Here is a 17392-nt window from a genome sequence, read left to right as displayed (position 1 = left end):
GGATTAGCTTGTGGCTGTAGCTGGTACCTGAGAGCAATATCAACAGTGGCAGTATGAAGTCTGATTTCAGACATAGTGGTTTGGCTTAATCACTTACATTAACATATACATTTTTTTTCCTTTTATTCTGTGGGGCACGAATAGGAAAGCCTTAACACCCCCCAGTGGTTTCGTTTTTTTTTTTTGTGCATTAGATGGTGGTGTAGGAACCAAATACGTTTCCTTAAAATTTCAGAAACAGGAGACAAACCATTGTAAAGTAAGGCTTGGCATTAGTGGGAAATTGCTTCTTGCTGTATAAAATTATCCAAATTAAGGGTTTTTTCCTCTGTCTTAAACTAATCAACAGTAATCAATCCTTTTAGATTGCCTTTTTTATCTAGTATTATTTAACTGTTTGTCTTGATTTGCAGTAAGAAACAGGTCCATAAATGAATCATTACAGTTAGACAGGTTGATGCTAGGTAGGATGAACTGAGCTTCTCTCTATTAATCCTCAGAATAAAGCTTTCACTGCTGAGGATGTTGAAGAAAGGCCTTTTTTTCCCTCTCATTGCTTTGGGTTTGATGTATTTGGAACTTGGACTTTTGGTTGCATATGATTGTATATTAACCTGAACTCCTCGACTTCTATGCTAGCTGGATGTCTGAGCTTTGGGCTTAGAGCAAAGCCAGGGTGTGAAGAACACAAATAACGCTGACCTTCATTTTAATTATCTCAGTCACGTAATGAGCCAAAAAGAAATTATAGATGCTAGCAATTGGAGATAAAGGGTTTTTTCTACGTGTTTCTCTTTTTTGAACACTTACAGACAGAAAACCGAATTCAGTGACAATCTCTGCCTGGTCTTGCAGCTACCCTGGTCAGGCAGGCCGGAGAAAATCAAACCCAAGGAGAGTTTAGAAACCCAGAGAAGTCTGAGTTGGCCCCCCCCACGCTTTGTTTGGCCAATATTCTGCTTTGGCAAATCTGACAGAGTATTTTGTGTTCTAACTGCTGATGTTTCAACTTTGTTTTCCATTCTCAGCTTGACTGGTCAGGTCAGCGGTGGTATTTTTCAGAAAATATGCCGATACTCTTGCCATTAGCCATGTTGTTATTCCTCTTGGGGCTTTCAGAAACGGTGAAGATGTAAGAACCAAATTGCCTACTAGGTGGCTTTTATCTAGGGAATGTTTACTCCTGCTTCGCTTGAGCTTTTAGTCAAGATCTGAAAACTCTCTGAGTCTTTTTCATTTGAACTTGGTCTTTTCCTTTAAATGTCAGGTACCACAAGGCAGAAGAGTAACTCAAGGCACACTAATAAGAGTCATACCTAGTGAGCAAAACTGCGCAGAGAATGCTAGCCGACGTGCATTTGTGTTCCCTTTGTCTTCTCTGCTTATTCCCACTTTGGAGGACTTTTTATGTGCAACGTGTGGCTGGCTGTCTAGGTGATCTAGGTGATTGACTGCTGGTGGTCTCGAGACACAAAATGTGTTTGGAAAAAGGAGGGTCCTGGCTCTCCTTACGAAGACCTGAAGTATGTCAAACTTGCACGCAGTGAGTGCTCCTATTTTAAATTAACCGTTGCAGCTCAGTGTGGAGTCAGCTGTTGTACAGACGAGTCAAGCTGAACCGACTCAGATTGTCAGAACAGTCTCCAGTGGGCTGCTGTTCGAAATCATCTTTATTTATTCCTGATAAAGATGACTGGCTCTGGTTTTCAAGAACTTTTTGATGGGCTCTCTCTTCTGGCTCAGCCCATTTTGGTCTTTGTGCTGAAGATATGTATAATTTCAGGAAAAAAACCCAGAAAATCAGCTATTGTTGGACAGTGGAGAATTTGCATCCGTGAGCGGCTGTGCTGGTATGGAACAGCTTATGGGATTTGGCTTTGAGTTTCTGCCTTGCCCATCTGCATTGATTTAAAGCTAGCTATCAGTCCGAGGTGCTGTTATTTATAGAGATTGCCAATCCCAGCATTAGCAGCACAGAGATGTTACGGTTTTGTCACCTCAGGAAAATGTCATCTGCTAGTACGGCGGTTCCAACCCTGGTTCTCTCTGGGGAAACCGAGTGGATAATGGCTTTTAAAATTCATCTGTATTTGCATACTGTTGACATCTTGTGCAAGTCCAGTGTCTGAGCTTCCTTTTGCTGAGATTCCATATTTGAGTTCTTGAGTAATTTCCTGCTTGCTCAGCTGCCTTGGTTCTCTTGGTGTCCTTTTGATACAGTTGTCAATTGATTCTTAATTGACAATTATTTTGGCAAATGAGAGATGTGTCGCACGACTGCCTAGAGGTTAGAAATCTGCTGCTGATGCACAACTGCCTGCCGGCCCACAGGAGGCTGGGCACGAGGAGCCTTCGAAGGTCTGCGTTGCCTCCATTATGCAGCTCCTGCATCAAATTTAGTCTCTGCTTTGAAGCAACGTTTCACTGGGCTTCCCAAAAGAGTTGTTTCAGAGCTATCTGTTTCCTATCCCTGGGAAGACAGATGTCTTATAATAAGTAGAAGTCACAAAGAGTCTTTTTTTGTTTGTTTCCTGTTTATTGAAACCTTCCTGGGAGGAGAAATTGTCAGCAGTCATACCAGGGGATTTTGTTTGTTTTGGGGATCAACAAGCTTCATGCCTGTTGTCCTAGCTCTCCGAGGAGGACCCTTTGCTCAGTAGTCTTTGGGGTTACATGGTAATGATTCCAACAACAGAAGCATAAACAGGTTTAGGGGTATGACTTTCTCCTAGCCCTGGCGTGACTTCACTAATAGTCCTTTACTTGCAGCTGCTTATCACTGTAGCAACTTATTTGCATACTGGTTCAAGCAGTCATGATGGTGTTACATTCACCTGCGGTTGTTCACATATTTTTTTTTCTAAATAATGGATTCACTTTACCCAATTCTTGAAAGTTTTTAGATCTGTAAGACCTGTGTGGTTACTCTGTCAGAGAACTCTTACCTAGTACCGTGGCATTATTGTGCTCTCACGTTTTAACCTTCATAGAGCCTTTCACATCTTAAGGCAACACAACATTTTTCTCTTTATAATTTATCCCAGGGTGCAGAACTTACTCTCGCTTAGCACGCTTTCAGCTCTTCTGCATTATTTTAACATGCTCTTTTAAGAGCTCCTGTTAAGCACGTTTTTGGCCTGTATGACTTGTCTCTGATTTTTTTCTAATTTTCTAGTTATCTTCTAACATTCTAAAAATATTTTCTAAGAGATTTGTGGAGGTGGTAATATCCTAGCCATCGTTTAATTTTGCTGTACGGGGTTTGGACTAGCGTACGCTAAGAGGTGTGGCTATAACTGATGCTAAGCTTTGCCTTTTTCCTTCCTTCTTTTAACGAAGATCTGATCTGGAGACTTTGCTTTTCTCAGCTGTATGTTTACAGCTTCATGTTTTGGAAAGATACTTAAAATTCATTTACAGCTATCTCACACAGAGGTGAAAGGAAGGATTTTTGTTTCAAGTTCTTTTGGCAACCTGAAAATAGAATTGCTTGTTTTGCTCTGGGCTGCAGTTTAAGCATTTTATCTGGAAGTTATTATGGAAAAAAAAGTCTCCAGGAGAATTTGCTGCTCTTGCTGCCTGCCTGTGTAGCTGTTTGGTAAGAACAGTGATAATATTCACATTAAAGACCACTTAGTTGGGCTGTTCTGGCTTCTAGAAACGTTAAAACATGCAGGGAAAGAAGCGCAATACAGCCTTTCTTCTTTAGTATGGCATGGTTCTGACTGCAGGTGGCAAATCTAGTGAGTAGGGCGTGTCAGTGAAGTGAGTGGTCACTTTGATATGCGCCTAGTCTGTGCAATGTGCTCCACATTAAATGTCGCTTAGAAAAGTTCAGAGTCTAATAAAACTGCACTAAAGTCTGGATGCTTCAGCAGCTCGCTTGTGCCGATGTAACTCTGGCTCCGTGCTGGATTTGCCAACTTTCCTGGTCTGGGCAGCGATCAAGCAGATGTCTGGTATCCTGAGCTGCTTAACGGCTGGATGTCCCTGGCAAATTACCACCAGGCGTAGGCAGATAACTGCCACATGCTCCGGGAGTCTGGGCATCCGCCTTTCATCCTGGAGCCTTGGCCGGTCTGCACATGTGTTGGTGTTCGCTCCCTTTGCTAGTCTTTATAAAACCGTGGCTTAATCTGCAGATCTTTAAGCAGCAAAGTCCCTCTCTGTTTCTGAGTAGGTGCACCGAGGTAACCAGGACTGCTTGTTGAATAACTTGTGCTCTGCCTCCACAGTAGGGTATTTGCTGCCAGGCTTAATGCAGCACCTCACTCTAGACGTAGAACAGTGGCGATGTTTCAACAACGTGCTCCTGAGTGAAAAGGGAAGCGTTCTGCTGCATTGCACTAGGAGAAGGGTTTGGACTTCCTGTGGAGTTTTATATTTCCAGAGAGTGGTATGGTTTGTTTTTTCCTACCCTAGAAGTAAAATGTAAAATTCCACAGCATTGGTTACTCTCTTTAATCTTAAGCTTGATAAATTGCTAGGATAGGCAATTGTTGACTGAGAAGCATGTTATTAATGATCGGAGATGTAAAAGAGATTTTCATACTCAGGTTTTATTAAATCGCAGATTCTCTCTTTAGAATTACCTTTGTTTCAGGTCCTTTCAGATCCCTCACGTACCAAAGGGAGGCTGGCGCAGGATACGAAAATATTTTGTAGCGTGAACACATTTCTAATATTTCAGAAATGAGTAAGAATGATAGGCAAATACAAAAGTTTGGATAATCCTTTAATCTCATTTTGACTTCTGTTATATCATGTAATTTATTATGAAAGGCAATTCCTGCTTATTGGGAAGGTACCAACGCAATTTTGGAACTCTGTGATATGTGGCGGGGGGAGTTAGGATGGCTCGAGAAACCGGTCAGTGCAAGAGGGCATTTGTGGGGTCATTCCTTGATGCTCACAGTATGAAAAGTCATGGAATGGGACCATGTCAGTGCAGACATGAGGTTTATCTTTCCCGCGGAGGTACGATCCTTCTGTTTCCATCAAAAGGCCAGAGCCGAATCTTTAATGTGCAGTGACTGAAAGGATATGTGGGGAAGCCTGTCTCTCTTCTGTAAGAATTTCCATTCAGATTGGAAGGGTCTTTGATTGGGTTTAGTTAAATGATAATTTCTATTTATCACTAGAAAAGCCTTTCCTTTTTTTTTTTGTTTGGTTAAAATCTTATTTGTGGGATGGAGTCACTCCTGCTTGTGCTGCAGGTGATTACATTATACAACACATGACTCACTGCGTTGAGTCCCGTAGCACCACTGCTGTTGCCCAATTGGAACGAACGATTTCCCAATGACATGTAGTAATAATCTGTTTGATGACATAGTTCAGTGAACAATGTTTTGGCAGCAGGTCTGAGTGAAGTACTTAACTTTTCCTCCTTCCCGATGCGTACCGCTCCCTCCGGTGTGCCAGGGCAGGAGCTGGGCATATCCTTGGGGTCTGGGTAGGCAGGATAGCTGGGCCTATCTGATGATGCTCAGCTGTTGAAAGAAGTTGTCCTGTTGCTTGCTTTCCACCAGCTCTGACACCTCTCTGAATCACAGTCAACTTTGCTAAACCTGGCAGAAAACCTTTTCCTTCAGTTGTCGGGTGAGCATTCCTAGCCAGGGAGCTGAAACGGCTCCCTCCGCAGTAGATGAGCGCTGGAGCTGATGCAGAGAGGAGCTCGGTCGTGGGTTTGGCCAGGCTGGGGAATCGTTCTGGCTCACTGCAGCTGCACAAAAACTTGCCCTGCCCTGCTGGGAGGGAACTGCATGGGTTTGTGAGCGCTCACAGCCCTGTCGCTGGGTATCGGCCTGTGACTGGCCACGTTTGAAGTGGTCATGTAGGAGAGAGGGGTGTGTGCAGGCACATGCCTGCTGTTATTTCTTTACCATGAGCGCCCTTCTGGCCCTTTCAGGTCAGCTTTAGTGTTATTTGGCTTCAGTTTGTGGCTTGGTAAAACAAAAAACTGGTTTCTGACGATCTCTTCATAATATTGCAACAGATACCAAAGTTGTAAATAGTTCTGATACAAATATTTTTTCCATCTTCGGTCACAGGTACTTAGGAGCTGAGTGACCTCTTACAGTTGATCTTTAAAAAGGAGGTGGATGTGGCTGTATGTCCTGTGTTGAAGGAGCTAAATGAGCTCTGATGTTGAGTCTGTACTGCCAGCTAGTAAATATAGTAAAAGTCAAGCAAGTGCAGGACATTCTGGATAATGAGGCACAATTTATTTGCTGTTTGAACAGACCGTTGGAAAAACTATTGTCTCTCCATAGAAAACAGTCTCTGTCTAAAGGGGAAAAAAGAAGAATGTTTTCTTGAGCCGACAAATTAGGAGCAGAGCCTACACATGTGGGTCTTAAAGATACTTATTCCAAGTAGCTAAAAACCAGAGGCTGGGTATTGCTTTTAGGGTAATATTTAGGGTTTTTAGGCTTTAGCACATGTGCTTCTTAAAGTAATGTGAGTGTCTGGCAAGGGTGTTTCAGCTGAGCGAGAAATACTGTAAGGGAAGAGAATGAACTGAAGGGTAAAACATGCTTAAAAACCAAAAAGTCCACAGACGATACTTTGTTGATCAGAGAGTACTGTGCCGGGAACTCTGAGTTTCAGGGATTTTTGTTTGTTGTTGAGGGGTATCCTAAATTACAACTGTAGCTACCACCAGCTGGAATTTCTGGTCTGACTTTTTCAACACTCCATGTCACTTTAAAAGATGTCTTTGGTATAATTAATTTTGAGGGTGTTTCAGGGGTTTTGGACTTTGTTTCAGTAACTTTAACACTTGAATATGAACCAAACAAAGAAATACCAGCAGAAGCAAGAATAAAACCATTCTCAAACGGCTGCGTTGTTTATATGTTTAGGTGGCTGTCAATGCACACATCCCTCCGGATTATCTTCTTAGGATCTGTGAGAGGCTTGGACCCCTTTTAGACAAGGAAATCCCACAGAGTGTCCTAGGTGTGCAGACTTTGCTAGGTGTCGGGCGCCAGTCTCTATTAAGGGCAGCAAAAGGTAAGCTTCTCAATTTACATGTGATTGAATTTTATTTTAATGATCAGAATCCCTTTTGTTTTGATTCATATTGTGCTCTCTGTGTGTGTTTGCATGAACCCTGGTTTGTCTCCTGTGCTTGTTGGCTCCTGCTTTCTTGTTGCAGCCTTGCTAAAGTGCAGCTATTGCTGGCCCTGTTACATACCTCTTTCTTTGGTTGAGAACGCTGTCTTAAGCCGCTCTTGCTTACAGTTGCCTGATCTTGTCCTTTCTTCTGCTCCCTTCCCTTCTCAGCATGTGGGACTGGTGTTTGTGTAAACGATGTGATGAACTGGATTAGAAAAATAGCCTGAAAAATAGCCAGTTTCTTTCATAGACCTATCTACATGCCTGTGTCTAAAATAACGCAGCAGCCTATATCTTTTCTGGGCTATTTTTCAGGCTGATTTGTTCCATTTGTTCCATTATTTGATTCCCTGGCCATGCAGGCAGATGTGTCAGCTTGATGGGCAGGGTGGCATTTGGGTCGGCATTTAGAGGGTGGGAGAAGGGGAGACTGATTCTTCAGTGACAATTCCTGCTTGTCCTTGCTTAAAGTTAATTTGAACGAAAGCCCCCTATTCCTCTCATGAATAGAACACCAGTCCTATTCCTTTTGAAAAACTGCTCTGCTTGAGATAACAATCCTGAGAGCACAGTTTTTGTTATAACTAAACAGATCTGAGAGCCATCTGCTATTGAAAAGAGTGGTTCCTCCCTTCCCTCCTCACTCCATGCCCCTGCCACTTCTTCCCTGTAGGAGCCAGAACTTACTTGATGCCATGATGTGCTGATTCAGAGAGCTAAAATGTTGCAAAAATTTGTTATTGCTGTGGCAGTGAATTAAATTAGCTCATGGAAGGATCAGAGTGCTGGAGGTGACACAGGCAGCAGGAGCATCCTTCTGGGAGAGGAGGAGGGATGGGAGAGCAGGACCTTCCTGTTTCAGTGGCAGTTGAGCACTTAATTTACCTCATCCTGTGAAGTCACGCTCTGATGCTAACGAGGACCGTAGCATTCTGCTGATCCACTGGATATCACCTGGAGGGATGTGCTGTTTGCAAACACGTTTCCTTATGGAAAGTTTTGGGACAGAATCTTGTTTTGCCTATGCTTTGTTACAGCTGGGGGGAGAATTTCAGGTTTGCAGGGAGTCCTGCAGAGAAACACTTCTTCGTTTCACACTCAGTTTGTGTCTTAGAAGAAAAGAGCAACAAAACATAAAGAGAAAATAAACATTTTTGCGTAGGGAAATGGAATTTTCTTAGGTGAAGTAGGGGTCAGAGGCTAGATGCATCACTGAAGGATGTAGTGCTTCCTAAGCCGTGTAATAAATTTATTGCAAAGAGGTTTCTACTAGATTTATGGTGGGTTTTTTTCCCCTTCAGAAAAAGGTGCTGTGACGTGCTGTTTGGTGTGTAAACCACACTCACTAATACAAAACAGCGTACCTTTCTCAAAGCTGACGTACACGGATTTCCGCTCCCCCTAGTTGTGCATCAGTATGAAGTTTCCATTTACCGTTAGTATTTGTAGCTATTTTGATCTGTTTTAGAAAGTATGTGAGCTGTTTTTTAATGTGTATTGTTGTAATACTTGGTGGTACAGTTTGGGTTTTAATCAGAAGGTGCTCTCCGGAGTCTCTTTGAGTCACGTAAGCTTGTGCACTTCAGAGATCTGAATGGTGATATGCAGATCCACCAATCTGTGGCACTATCCTTCTGCTTCAGTCCTTATTCACCATGGAAGCTCATTTCTCTCCTTCCAGATGGCCAGAAATGGAAGAAGTCCAGGTCTAATTTCTGAGGCACTCTGAACAGTCTCAGAAAAATCACCATTGTTCTAGAGAGAAGGCTCTCTGAGGCCAATTGGCAGCCGGTAGCTGGAGAGTCTTTAAAGAAAAGTCTTCATTTTAAAAACAATGTTTTTTTGGGGGCTGGGGTGCAGAGGAGAATCTGAAAGGAGGGCATATTGCCACCAATTGCAGGAAAACAGATTTATTGGAAAGAAAAAAAAAATCTCACTTCTCCCACTTTCAGGGAGCGAATGTGTGCGTGTATGGGTATTCTCAAATGTACAGCTCATAAGAAGAGGTGCTGTAGGTACTGGGATTGCAAAAGGGCTGAAAACATACCAAAGATCAGTCCTGCCTCAATACAAAGTGCGCCTGCTCTTCATTCTCTTATTTCCATCAATTCAGACCCCCTACTCGCAAAAATAAGCCCAAACCATTTACAGTCATATTGCTTAGGAACTAGAAATCAGAGTAGCAGTCTCTGAGTGTTAGATCCCTGCAAACTGTTTAAAAAGACAGAACTTCTTTTGGGATGCTGGGCTTGATGCTCTTTATTCGAAGAAGAATAGGTCAGTTGGACCCAGTTTGGCTGATCGTTTCACTAACCCACTGTTAATCTTGCTGGTACAGACTTCAGACATACACTATGGAAAGGATCTGCGTTTGCAGCTCTCCACCGAGGCCGGCCTCCCGAACTGCCTGTAAATTATGGGAAACCACCAAACGTGGGTGAGTTTTGAAACATACGTAAGGTGTTTTTTTTCCTTCTCTGTGTTTTTGTTACTCTTCCAGCTGAAAGTTACTGTTACTGACTGAAACAGGACTGTGGGTTTGCATTAATGGCTTTTTTGACATTTCACTACGAATTAGTCTAAACCAGGGTTCTTACTGACAACAGAATAACCCTTTGTGCAATATTCAGGCTTGAGTCTTCCATAACGTATGTATGCCTGTTGAAATGTTGTGGCCACGTTGAAAGGCTTTGCATGCCAACTTTCTGTTTGGAGGGCAATATGCTTGAGGATTTTTTAATGATATACCTACATAATATGTACATATGCTTGTTAAGATTGAATAGGTGTGGGCACGGGAGCATGTTCACAATCTTTTCATTCAGGAATCTCAGCCAGAGCAAAGTGCCTGGCTCCCAGGGAACTTTTTTGACTCAAGAATTCATTTTAGTTCAATTACAACAGAAACCAGCCTGCTTGCAACATCCCCCTCTAGAAAGGAAATAATCGCCAAACCAACATTTGTGTTGCTTCAGTTTCAATTGACCACACAGTTAGATAAAGAATTTGTATAAAACTCAGATATATGCAGGCATTCAGCTTGCACATATCATCAGAGAGCTTCCCTGTTTTGCTTCAGCTGAGAACTGTTTTCCCTGTATGGTCTGAACTTTCATTAGCTATTTTTATAGCAAACAAATTTGATTCTTGCAGGCATAAATGTAAGTCTTGTTGGTCATGATTTGTTTCTTATTAGGGTATTTTACCTGTATTTACTGCATAAGTGTCTGTGCAAACGTGTAGGCTTCCCCTGGTTTGTTAGGGAATCCATTCAGGTGTGCTCCTCCCATCCCGTTGGAGGCAGGGGCGTGATGGTGGTGGTCTTCTGTTTCTACCATGTCTGTTCCTCTATTTGTGCTTCTGCACTTTCTCTTTCATTTCCAAAAATTAATCTTTGTCAGACACAAGAGTGACAAAGCCTGGGCTGTTTGTGGTTGAAATCGATAGCGTGCTTTGCATAAGGTCTGCGGTGTTGTGGCAGCAGTGTGACGAACAGCAAAGTTAATGGTGGGGCTCCTGAATGAAAAAGAAATGGGTGTTTGCCTCGGACTAGTGCGGAGGGAACTATTGCATTGGTACTTTTCCTGCTTTTGTCAGATAATGTATGAGTCGTACTGTGGACATTAAAAAAGGAAACTATTTCCATATATTAGTATGGTTACTTCAGTACATGTCTATGTATTTATTCTTTCAGGCTGGTTCTGCAGTTACTTTATTGTTAGCGGTTGGGCTGATGGATCGCTAACAGGCTAGATTGTAGATTAATTGCACAGGCTCAGCTTCTCTAGTTGTATTTCTATAAGGGCTCTTGGATCAATTCTTTCATAAGAGGAGAATCAGACTGTGCGTTTTTGGAATATGCAGTATTATTAATGAACCACACCTGCAGACTGGACTTCAGTGTTCATCATGCCATTGTGACAAAGATTTGTGCTGCTTGCTTGGTGACTATTTAGTGACATAGAGAACAGAATGATTTGTTTGGTTTGCTGTTTTCCGATGAATTGGTTTTTTTAAGAAATGCAAAGGTGTTACATGGAAAAGGGTCTTTTATAGCTGGGAACTGATTTTTACAAGTATTGGTTCCTGGAAGAATACAGTCCTCCTTGGAGTAGATACACAAACTACTGGTAAGAGATGGAAATGCGTGTAAAGATTAAAACAAGAAGTTGACTACACTTAAGCTGTACAGGAGGCTGGAGTTTGGTTTTGGCGTTCCCCATTCTTAATCCTGAAGCGGAAGTCACAAAACTACTTCTGTGTATATTTGTGCAAAACGGGTGATTTTTCTGGTGAGTAGTGACAGCCACACATGCCGCAGTGCATGTCTTGTTTTAAAATCCAAGATGAAGTAGTATGCCCAGCCCCTTTAATATTTTGTTTTAATTGTGAATTCCCATACTGTGCTGGCTTAGTCAGATTGAGTTTTCTGGAATTACTTGCTGAGGTAGTTGGGCTGAAGTAATAGACACCCATAATGATGTGTGTTCATGAGTGAGATGAAATGATTGTGTAATTGCCTGTGTAGACAGGTAAATAAGGCGTAGAACTAGCAGCCAAAAGTATTTTTACATTGTTTCCCTCCCAGTGATAAAGATTTAAGCTTGCTGCCATAAATGTGGCTTTTCTGCTGCAAGAACGGGAAAGCTCGTGGTCGCCCTCCCAGCTGGCGGAGGCGGTAGCTCCGGTGGTTTGCCTTTCTGTCTGGATGGGGTTGGGATGGGACCTTGTGATCTGTACTCCAGCATACAAGGTCGTGCCCAGTGGAACCGGAGCAAGAAATCAGTGTTGCCATTTCCCAGCGTGTTTGTGCAGAGCCGGGAATCTTCTGGCTGGGGGAGTCTCTGAGAAAGTGCTGATCTCTGGAAGTTGTTTTCAGGAACGTCTTGTTTCTGTGTTGAGTCTTGAAGGTCTGTGGAGATCTGCTGCGGGGGGGGAGTGGGAAGGAAAATGCTGTCTTAGCTTTCTGCTGCTGATAGGATAACACAGTGAATACGGTGAGGGTGGTCTTTTAGACAGGTTTTTTTTTTTTGCAGGTTTTGTGGTAGTGGTATGTTTAGGACTTCCTTTGTGCTCTTCCAGTCAGAAAACTGAAAGATTGTCACACAGTACCTCAGCAAAGGGATTTATTCACATATGATAAACCCACTTTTGAACACTGCTTCAATTTTGTCTGAGACTTTTTTTTTTTAGGCAACCCAAAGCAGATTAGAGGATTGTTTTCCCTCTGTAGTTGATTACTAGAGCTGTTTTGTCCCGAGTATGAAAATCTTGATGTGGGTAACTGTTGTTAGTGAAAAATAACATGAAATTTGGAACCAGAAAGTTCACAACATGGGCCCAATGTACAAACAGTTCGGCTATATGGAAATTCAGAGTCAAGGTGATGCGGCTACCTTTGGTCTGCCAATTAGCAGCTCTGCTGAGGTCAAAAAATCAATGATGTTTCTCTGCTGTAAAGGTGTTCCATGAGGTCAGCAGCTACCAAGGCTGGAACACTTTGTTCTTTTGGTGCTTTTACCGAGTCTAGCTGTCTTTGTGGCCACGCATCCACTCTCTGAGCAGGTACTTCGCATGTGTGAGCCAACTGTGTGTATTTCCCAGTGTTCTTACGAAATCCAGACTTGCGTTTCTTCTGCACGCTGCGAGCGGTACCCAATCTTCATGCCTGCTCAGGCCCTACGCTGAGGTCACAGCTTACTCACCCCATGCCCTGGCTTTGTAAAATTTTGTCCTCATTACAAAGTTACAGCGCTGATTTCAAAAGGTAAAATAGTATGATGTGAAGTCATCACCCTTCGTACTAGAGAGACTATTTTTAAACCAGATGCTGTTTTCTGGTTTTGCTTGCAAAAAATAGGAGCGAGGCACGGGCTTTGTAGGGGGAGGAAGAGCTCAAGCAGTTTGAAAACTGCTGCAGTTAGGTGACTTTGTCCACGCTGAAACGATTTAATTCCTTCTGAAGTTGTGACTTAACTTTGAAGTTTGTGGTGTCCGATGATTATTTTTTAAATCTGGTTTTCACTGATGGGTTATTGTTGCAGGGTTTTGGTTTTATCCTTCCTAGGTGAGCATTCTTGCAAGGGTTTTTACATCTGCGCTGTTATCTCTAGCAGAATGGAATGTGATTTAAGAATTACTGTTGTACAGCATATGTGACTCCCCTCTGCCCCTGCAGCTGTGCCCGTACTTGCAGTTAAGGACTGAAATTTTCCTGAAGGCGTGACCTTCAAGGACAGTGATAAACCAGCAGAAAAACGCATGCATTTTACCCCATGTCGCCCTCGGTTAGTACTACAGGTTGCAGTCTGAGGAGGCATGAGTGTGGGTCTGTAAGCCAGGGCTTTGCTCAGGAAGCTGGCTGTGCTGGTGCTGAGGCCGGAGCAGGTTGCTCCCAGCGCAGGCTAAGGGAGAGAAAGCCCCCCCTCCGATGGCAGTACCTCTGCACCTAGGCAGCAGTCATTTCAGCAGCCAGAAGGGAAGAACTTCACGTGAGAAGGCAGCCTTTCCCTTTGTGGACAAAACTAACTAACTTTTCTTAACAAGAAGACTAGATATGCTCACTTTTTATGTGAAATAACATAACACAGTTTTGAAAGTTTTTTTTCCTGGCAGGAAATAGAGAGGGGGTAGACTTGGCAGCTGTTATGCCCAGTGTGGCGTGAAGTACAGCAGCTAATTAGATAGGTGGCTAAAAGTGTTTAGGGCTACGATGTTGCTAATTCCCTGTGTGGGAATCAGGGCTTTATGAGAACAATACCTTCATTGTACTGAAGAAAGCAAATTTCACGGGGCTTTCTGTCACGTGTGGGTAATTCCCTATTTAGATATTGTGTATTAATCTTCTACCAAAAAATATGAGAACTGGGACTGGGGATGTTTATTCTGTTTCATGGGGTGTGTGTGTTTTACTTTGCAGTTCCTTTGAAGGCAGTGGTAGTTTATAAGGTGTGGGAAGACAAAGACCTCAGTCACAGCTTTTTGTGTGTGGTGTACAGTTCTGATATACCCTGAGGATTTTTATAGTGAGGATCAGATACATTGAATACTTGGCCACTTTTTGTTCAAAGACGCTGTTGATTTGATAAAGTCGGTGCTCCTTACGGCACAACTGCAGTTCTGCATTTCTCTGAAACTCATGAGTGAAGGATTCCATAAGCAGTGCTTTTTATTTTTTAATTATCCTTGGGAGATTGAGGAGTCCTGTCCCCATTGTGCAAATAGGGAAGGAGACACAGAAAAAAGTGAAATTACTTTCACATCCTCTGAAGCTGAACTGATTACAAGTCTGGGAATCGACTGGAAAAGCTAGGTGCCCAGTGCCAAATGAAAGGTTGGGTGAGTTAGGTGCCTCGCTCTTCATCATACCTCGCAGTGTTTCCTTCATGTGATTTACAACAAACAGCAGTTGTAAATTTTCAGAAGGATGGCATGGGAACACTGTAGTACACAGAAAATATTGTAATTATTGGGAATATTTCTGAAATGCTAGTATACCTTTTTGATTCACACAGTTCTTTGTGTGGTTAAAAGAAATGTTCAAAGGCGTTTGAAATTGTTTAAAGGCAGATACGCTGTTATTATGTATGTAAATGATTTAAGCACTGAAAGGCACAGCCGAATTACCATATTGCTAAATGACTACATCTCTGTGTTGGCATAACAGTGTCCGCAGTGTGGGGGAAAGGGAGGTGTAATATTTTTAAGAACTTAGCTTTTAAGCTGTCATACTTAAATAGTAAAAACAAAAACGTTCAGGCAAAACGGACGGTACCTTTGTATAGCATTTGTCGCTACAGGATCTCTGTGCCCTCCTGTAAGAGGTGGGGAAAAGGGTTAAAGATTTCATTTTTACTTTGCTAGGGGAGACAGTTTCCATTTAGTAGTTCCCATATAACATCAGGTATCAGCTAAATAGTAAGTAGGTAGTAAATTCATTTGGTTTACTCTGTTTTGCTTTTTTAGTATTGTTGAATATGTGTTTTTACACAAAAAACAAATATTAACTGAAGATGAGGTCACGCTGGGAGCCTGATGACTTCTGCAAACATCTACACCTTTTGTGAAACTTTTTTTACCTAGGATGTAGCGATTCAATTGCATTGAGTGATTAAAAATAGTCCAAATTTCCGAGCATAAAACTGAGGAACAAAAATACTTTCTGTAAATCTGGAAACAATTTCTTTACTTGCCCATTTATCTCTCCGCTTGTGTATAAATACTTCAATGTTATAAACGTACAGAAGTGTGTTACAGGTTAGTAGCCCTTTGAAATGATGTGTCTTGACTTTGTAGATTTTTTTTTTTAATATATTCCATAATCTTTTCTGTGTGGGTACGCAATGATATGATGATACAATTAGGAAAACGGGTCAAATTGTTCACCCTACTTTTAAACTAAGGTTTTGAAAGGCACTGAGGAGCTTCATGCCGCTCCTGTGGAGCCCTGCCTACTTCAGTGTGCAGTAAACAAGATAAGGGGTTTCTTGATAAGGGAGCCTGCTATTGCAAGAACTCAACAAAACCCACCAATGTAGCAATGTCAGATCTTTAAGTGCCATTGAAAAAAAGTCTCACAACTTTAAAATGGGAAGTTCAAGTGGTATATGTTAGGATAGGTAAAATTAAATACCCCAAATGATTTCAAATTATGCATCAAATCAAAGATTAGAATTAGGATCTTTCTGTATTCTACAGCCATAACGATCTTCATTTGGCGGTGTGTCCCGGCAAAGGCACGTACCTCTTTTCTTGTCTAGTGGAAAGATTTATAATTATCGCAGTGAAACTGCTAACCGGGCTCTTCTACGTGATACTTTTGTGCATTTAGATTTCGGGCTGTTCTTGTAAAGACTCGTAGGTTTAGCAATATGGAATAATTCATTATTTTTGCAGTTTTTTCTTGTGCCTGCCATTCTTTTGACTGGGGCTCAGTGCCACACATTTCTTATTCTTCAATGACATTGCCATAGAAATGCAATGCTGCTGCTGCTGCCGCCACTGCTTATAAGAGCGCGGTGTTGTGAGGAGCATGTGGAAGACCGTTGATTCCCACATATGATCTGGAACCCATTCCAAAGAATCACCAAAAGAGCCCTTAAAATAAACTATTATTATACTCTAAAAATAAATTTGTTGTAATTGCTTTAAGGAAATTATATGTTACTAATACTAAGTTTTCCAAATCCATATAGAATAAATGTATCTGTTGCCTCTTCATGAAGTGAACATTGGACTAACTTCTAGTGTGGTGGGAACTTCTTATTCTGCTTTAATTTTTGTTAGGAAAGCAGGTGCAGTGTGTGATGTGGTAGGGCTTGAAAGGCTTCATTGGGAGCGGGCTTTCTTTATACAAGACTGTATAAAGAAAGTTCTTATACAAGACTGTATAAGAACTGAATGTTCTGATAAGGCAGAAGAGGTTCAGATTTATGGATTATAATAATAAAGTTGTTACCAAATGTTATATTTGATTTAATATTTATTTACTTTCAGTTCTGGGCAAAATGACTGTCTTAGTTTTCTTCTTGTTTTGTTTTTCTATTCCAGTAAATATAATTTCTGCCAGGCAATTAACTGGATGTGGACGATTCAGCCACTTGTTCCCAACATCCACCTACCAACACATGAAGATGCATAAGAGGATCTTGGGACATCTGTCATCTGTTTATTGTATAGCCTTTGATCGCAGTGGGAGACGAATTTTTACGGTAAGTTTAAAAATTGTACTTTTCTTGGAAGATTGGTTTGCTTGCTTTGATTTCTTTCTTTCTTGAGTCCCTCAACAGCCTCTTAGTTACTGACTGATACAGAGACACAGCTTCCAGAAAAAGAAAGAAACAAAAATCTTAAAATGTGTGGAAAACTGATCTCGTTCTATGCTAATTTTCACTTTTCAGTTAACTTGGTATTTTAAAATTGCTCACGGCTCTGGTGGACTGAAACTTAGTCAGCTCTTTGCTTCTCCATGGAGAACCGTACATCAGGGTTGTTCTGGTACAGAGCTCGCAACTCTCACTTGAAACACGTGCTCGTTTTTCTTTATTTATCATCTTTCTTACTGGATGGCACCTGCAGTCTTCTGGGATTTGGAATTAATTTGCACGCTGCTTGCTGGGTTAAATCTTAACACTTTTTTTTTAAAAAAAACCTACATTTTACCTTCTGGTAACCTTGGAAATGCTGGCAGTCCTTTCCTTACATTTCAGTAAAACCTGATGATAAATAGAAGACCTCGTTACTTCATCTGCAGTTTACTCCTCTACTAAAT

The 17392-nt window shown here is 41.8% G+C and overlaps 1 protein-coding gene across 1 annotated transcript in view; it reads left to right on the top strand.

Moving 5' to 3' along the window:
- The window catches only part of BRWD3 (bromodomain and WD repeat domain containing 3), a 62498-nt gene that overhangs the window by 2491 nt on the left and 42615 nt on the right, over positions 1-17392 (top strand). The window contains exons 5-7 of the mRNA XM_064462842.1: positions 6867-7017; positions 9461-9559; positions 16672-16832. Coding sequence (XP_064318912.1) covers positions 6867-7017; positions 9461-9559; positions 16672-16832 — 411 coding nt within the window. The remainder of the gene's footprint in view (positions 1-6866; positions 7018-9460; positions 9560-16671; positions 16833-17392) is intronic.

Source organism: Phalacrocorax carbo, chromosome 11, assembly GCF_963921805.1.
Source record: "Phalacrocorax carbo chromosome 11, bPhaCar2.1, whole genome shotgun sequence".
Taxonomy (NCBI): Eukaryota; Metazoa; Chordata; class Aves; order Suliformes; family Phalacrocoracidae; genus Phalacrocorax; species Phalacrocorax carbo.
The sequence above is the reverse complement of the archived record's forward strand: the minus strand, read 5'-3'. Positions and strand labels throughout refer to the sequence as shown.